This window comes from Octodon degus, unplaced genomic scaffold (assembly GCF_000260255.1).
Source record: "Octodon degus isolate 3935 unplaced genomic scaffold, OctDeg1.0 scaffold00075, whole genome shotgun sequence".
Classification (NCBI taxonomy): Eukaryota; Metazoa; Chordata; class Mammalia; order Rodentia; family Octodontidae; genus Octodon; species Octodon degus.
In genome coordinates, this window is record NW_004524651.1 from 1,352,171 (window position 1) to 1,358,116 (window position 5,946).

The 5,946-nt window shown below is 53.1% G+C and overlaps 1 protein-coding gene across 2 annotated transcripts in view; it reads right to left on the reverse strand.

The window, feature by feature from the left end:
• The window catches only part of Rmc1 (regulator of MON1-CCZ1), a 22,157-nt gene extending 16,799 nt beyond the window's left edge, over window positions 1-5,358 (reverse strand). Inside the window, exons 1-4 of one of the 2 annotated variants that reach the window (XM_004635776.3) lie at window positions 5,164-5,358; window positions 4,641-4,717; window positions 2,271-2,355; window positions 1,225-1,310 (exon numbers count right to left, since the gene is read on the reverse strand). In XM_004635776.3, coding sequence (XP_004635833.1) covers window positions 1,225-1,310; window positions 2,271-2,355; window positions 4,641-4,717; window positions 5,164-5,265 — 350 coding nt within the window. In that variant the 5' untranslated portion in view covers window positions 5,266-5,358. The remainder of the gene's footprint in view (window positions 1-1,224; window positions 1,311-2,270; window positions 2,356-4,640; window positions 4,718-5,163) is intronic. The other variant, XM_004635778.2, reaches the window with a different exon arrangement.
• Between the last annotated feature and the right edge of the window lie 588 nt (window positions 5,359-5,946).

Sequence of the window (5,946 nt, forward strand, 5' to 3'; positions counted from 1 at the left end):
ATCCCTTTTTAACAAGTTACCCACAAAGGCTAGCCCCTCATTAACAAATCAAATTGTCTTTTAATAGCTTGAAGTCATAGCTTTGCTTGACTTTCGCCCTTAATGCTTCCTGAGATGCCGTTTTTTTTTTTTGTATTTTTGGACAGGGTCTACAGGGTCTCACTACATAGATCAGACTCCTAGTGATCCTCCCGTTTTCAGCCTCCCCCGCGCTGAGATTACAGGCACACGCCGCTGCCACCACCACTCCCAGCCTCAATCACCATCTCAGCATGCCCGGGGGCGGGGCCAGCACGGTGCCAGGATCAACCCCAGCCGCTCAGCTGCCTAAACAGGTGAGATCGCAGGGCTCGCAGGGTTCGCAGGGTTCAGAGAGGGGCTTCTCCGGGTGCAGTATTGCGGTACTTCTCAGTCAACCCCACTACACTGTCAAGTTAGCATCCCAAGAGCAGAAGGCCTCAAGTTTTTCAGTGGGTGTGGCCCAAAGTGGGGGTGGGGTCCTCCCACTTAAAACCCGGGGCAAGGCTAAGGCTAAGACAGGAGCAGGTTCTTTTTTCCTTCTTTGTAATGTGAAGACTGAAGACCCGACCTTCACAAAGAACTACATCCCCAGACCTTTTTGTTTTATTTTTATTCAGAGCCAGAGTCTTTGGAGTCTCACTCATTTGCTACGTTCCCTGGGCAGAGCTCAAACTTGTGACTCTCCTGTCTGGGCCGCCCAGAGTGCTCTGACTAGAGCGTGCATCACTGGCCCCGCTAGGGAAGCTGTCTCCCACCTAGAGCAGCCCCAGGGCTGAGGGGTGTGGTTCCTGGGTGACTGCCTCTCCCCTGGAGGAGCTACCCTGAAGTTCACTTAGCATAACTGTCACAGAGCCACCCTCCAGCCCTGCAGCCCGGCTGGGTTCCCAGCACCAGGAGGCCGTGCTCAGCTGAGCTCCTGGCAAATCTAACACGGATTACAGCCACAGCTCTGGAAAGCCAGCCAGTAAGGGCATAAGAAGGATAAGGATTTGCAGAAAAGGAATAGCAGCAAAGAGGAAAACTCAGCAGAAACCTCCAAAGGAGGCAGCCATGCAGAAGTGGGCCTGAGCCGGCGATGCCAGCCACCCAGGAGGAAGCCCAGGCCAGGACCCACCAGCCTGGGACACTCCCAGGTCACCACAGCTTCCAACTCTCCTCCTGGCCCACTCTGCAGAGGAATCACGCACAGCCCACAGCCCGAGCCATGGGCCGAGGATGAGACACAGCTGTACCTTGCACTCCTGTGTGTATTCCAACTGGGAGTTATCAGGGATAAAGTTACAAAAATCCTGAAAGACACAAAACAGAAAAATCCAGATTGGGCAGCACAGCTACCAGGACATACAAGAGAGAGTGAGCAGCAAACACCTGACAGACAGATGCTCAAAGGCAGGGAAGACCCAAAGACCCATCTGAATCACAGGCTCCTCAGCAAGCAGCAGTTCACCAGCCAGCTACAAAAGTTACTCTAGATATTCGGGTAGTCTACACACCGACTTGGAAATTCATTCCTCAAATCAGTGATACATGTCAGAGAAATAGGCCGCTGCATTTATAAGAGGCTTCCCAGAAACTCTTAAGAGGCCACGAGGAAGGAAGAGATCAGTGCAAGGCTCTGCCTGTTCGACCCCTTTCTGTAGGGCTGGGGATCAGACGCAGGGCCTTAGGCTCGCCAGGCCAGCGCCCTACCACTGAGCTACAGCCCAGCCCAGTGATGGCGACTACTCCTGGGCACTAATGCGCTGGGAGCGCTGAAGAGCCATTCCACTCTCACTCGGAGATGTCAGAATACACGGAGTGACTCATGGAGGGAGGGAGAGAGGGCAAAAAACCAACATGTGTCCTATACATAAACCAACTCCTAATGATGAATGCAATCGTCATGTACTGCAGACATTTAAATAAAAATAAAGAATAGGCCCACAAATAATTAAACAGCAGGGGAAGAGCTAAAGGGCACAGGCTGCTGGAGCACATGCCCCGCGCAATCAAAGCGCTGCAATGGAACCCTCGAATCTTGGCTCCACCAGGCTCTCAGTAACACAAGCCATGCTACATTAACTCTCTCTGTGCTCCGGTCTCCTTATCTACCAGTATAACAGCAAGAACAGATTCCAGAGCTCCTGGCCCAATGACTACCAAAAGAGCAACAACAGGGCGGCGGCGAAGGCCAGGCAAGCGGCCTACCACCCGGTCACAACATACTTCTAAGGGTCGATTTCTGATGCTATTTTTACGGACTCTCTTACCACCGTCTTTGAGGTCCTCTGGACAGCCAGTATCTTGTTTTCTAAGGAAAACTTAATGCACTTCACTTCTCCTTTGTCATCCATTCTTTAAGAAAAAAAAACACGTGAAGGGTCAGCAACTGGGTTCTAATTGCTGTCTTTTTGTTGTAAGACAGGATTTCTCCACATAGCCCAGGCTGGCCTCAAACTCATGGCAAATGTCATGTTTCAGCCTCCCAAATGCTTGGATTAGTCCAGCAGAAATCCTAGCTTAACACCAGAATTAGGTTTCTGAAGAAGACAGCAGGATCTCTTTCAAACAAAAGTCAACAGGAAACAACTTGCTGGAAAACTGGATGAATAAAAGGAGACAGGAAAATTGGGATCACCTGTACCTGTCCCCTGAGCATTAGCTCAGGCACAAATATGCCACATCCCACATGGTGACCTTCTCCGGGCACACGGCTTTTCTCACAGGACAGAGGAGCCTGCCCTGTCACTCCCGTGTCCCATTCCCTGCACAGCCCCTGCCAAGCGACCTCCAGCCTATCACATCTCTCAAACCACATTAAAAGGGGAATAAAAGCCACATGTGTGAGGCTGAGGCAGTAAGATCACCAGGAGTTCAAGGCCAGCCTGGGCTACACAGTGAATTCAAGGCCAGCCTGGGCTACAGAGCAAGACCCTGTTATCAGAGACTGCTTAAGGGTGGAGTGCAGAGGAGCACGAAGCAGCTCTTGGGGTAAGGACACACTCCGCATCTTGACGGTGCTAGTGGTATACACGTGTCGAGACGCATGCAGGAGATACAGTCATAAAGTGTGTGCAGCTTCTCTTGGGCCAATTATGCCTCAACAGAGCTGATTTTTTTTTAATGTAAAATTAAATCCAATACCCCCTGCAGGCCCCCAAATCTAGCCAACCAGGACTGGCTCAGTCTCACTGCCCACACTGCCCAGGCCTCACCAGGGCACCTCATGGAATGGCAGTCGTCTCCCGGAGCCCTGGGTTTGGGCTGCGCGCCTCAGCCCCTCAGTGGCATCCTGCCCTCTATGACACCACGACAACCCAGCCTCAGACACACGAACAGCGTGATGCTTCCAAACCCAGATGTGATCATCACAAACCCAACCTGACAAGCTTCACAGATAAGACCCGCCCCCATCACACAGGGAAACATACAGGATTCAAGGAGCCCTTGCCAATGAGCACAACAACCATCTGGTCGTCTCACCTAGAAGCCGCCAGATTCTTCACCTAGAAATGCTCCTCCCATCCATTTTTTTTTTTTTTTTTTTTGGATACAGGGTCTCACTATGCAGCTTATACTCGTAGTGATCCTCCTGTCTCCAGCTCCCTAGTGTGCCCCCACGCCCGGTTTTAGGACCTGCACATTGGGCCCCAGGGGCTGGCATGACATGCGGTTCCAGGGACAGAACCTAGTCCTTACGTTTGCCAGGCAGGCGCTTAGGCCACTGAGCTATCTCCCCAGTCCCATCCCATCCACACTTTAAACCTCAAGCAAGGGCTGCCCGTGTTCACAGCCATCCGAAGGGCAGGGCTAGGTCACTCCTGTGCTCCACACCCTGTAGGAACTTGTCCCCTGGAACCACATTACACCTGATAGTTGAGGCAGGTGTCCTTCGCTCAGGGTAGGCTCACGGCTGCCATCAGCACTTGCTAGGCATGTGACAATAAAATACTAAAGTGAAGTCGATTATTTTCTATTTCCAAAGCATTTCCTGTTAACGTGGACCAACTGAAAAATTTCTTCTCACAGTCACTGCTGAACTTGGGCCTGTGGTTTAGTTTCTCTTCTGTAATCACAGTAATTAAGGTGACCTGATAAGCTTATCACTAAAGCTAGACTCCACTGAGAGTGAAAGGGGCCGCTGTTATTCACACCAACTCGACTTGTATAAAAGGGGACATCCGGTCACCCTAAACTTTAAGACTTTATCACATAAGAGGCGCTGACTCCCCGCTACCCAACAAACCCTCTAGAAAGACCACAAGGAAGGAGGAAGCAGAGGCCCCACTCGGCACCCCTCACTGGCTTGTTAATTCTGAGTACTGCACCAGGAAGCAGGAACCCTATTTTTGGAGCATTTGCCTCCCACAACAGGTGCACATACTTCACCCTGACAGGTGCTCTGTATGTGCTCCAAGACAGGAGTCTGCTTCCTGTCCTACAGACAGGGACAGACCGGGATGCGCATACACAAATGCACGCACGCACGCACGCACACACGCACGCGGGGTGCGCAAGCCTAAACTCCTCCTCTCAACGCTAGAGAAAACAGAGACAAAATTACACCACAACCTTTGGATCACAAAAATATCACTTTGTTTACACACAGAAATATTCCCCCCAAATGACAATCCTCTTACCTAAACGAGATGGGATTCCTGTCGTCTGGGCCTTTGACTACCACGCCGGTGGCGCCACCCGATCGCACAGCAAACACCTGCGAGAGAAGCAGCGACGTTCACGGTGCGCCCGCCGGGAGCACGCCGCCCGAGACGCACCCGGCGAGGGATCTTCCGCTCTACTCCACCCCCGGCTCCGCTAAGCGACCAGGCGCCGGCGCTCGGCCGCTCTCGGGATTAAGAACCAGGCGCGTGGGCGTCTCCCCGTGCGGGTCCCGCCGGGGCCCCGGACTGCACGCCCGAGCGCCGGTGGGGCCAGGGGCCGCGCCGCACTTCAGCGACACGCTGTCTCTTTCCTTCGCAAGGTTCCGAGAAAAAAGAAAACCCCAAGGTCTCCGTCGCGGGCTGCCGCCAGAGCGACAGATAGAGACAACAAAAGGCCGGGGCTCCCGGGCGTGCGCAGGCGGCCCCGCCGGCCTCGGGTGACGGCGCGGCCCTGCCCGCACAGCGCCCGGCCTGGCCCCTTCCCGGCAGGCCCGCCGACCTGCTTGTTGGCCTCGTCGAAGAAGACGCAGTTGACCGGGTTGGCCTTCTCGAACTGCACCGGCCGCTCGCACAGCTCCAGATAGTACTCCTCCTCGCCCATGGCGGCGGAGCGCGCGGAAGCCGCTGCCAGCGTGGACCCGGGCGGCGCGGACGAGCCCACTTCCCGGCCGGCGCGCAGGCCGCTTCCTGGTGCCACGCCCCCGTCGCACCACGTGACCCGCGGCGCTCGCCTTAAAGGGGCCACGGCGGGCTGCGGGGCCCACCCGGTCCTGGCTAGGGTCGTGCGAGGGCTCCACCTGGCGGCGCCGAGAGCTCACTGCCTCCAACCGGAGCCACCCGAAGCCAAAGGTCGGGCTGGTGTCCCAGCTTTCAGGGAGTGAGGTTTTTGGTTTTTGGTTTTTATTTTTTTTAATTTTTTATTCATTTTAATGAGAAAAAATAACGATGTAACAGTTTCTAACAGGTTAGTAGGACAGTTACAATAACTAACACATTGCAGGCCAGGGATATCTATAGCTCAGCGGCATAAGTGCCTGCCTGGCAAGTGCAAGGTCCTGAGTTTAATTCCTGGTACCACAAAAAAAAAAAAAAAAGTTAAAAAATAAATAATTAATGCATTGCATATTGTTGTCTTCCTAGTGGTTATTCAGAGGACAAGATGAAGACATGATATCTTGCCTAAGCAATATTAGTACAAACCTTTCTTCTCATTGGACTAAGAGAAAGTAGCTGCACATCTATCCTATTTTGTATATACGTATATATACAAAATATACGGGGG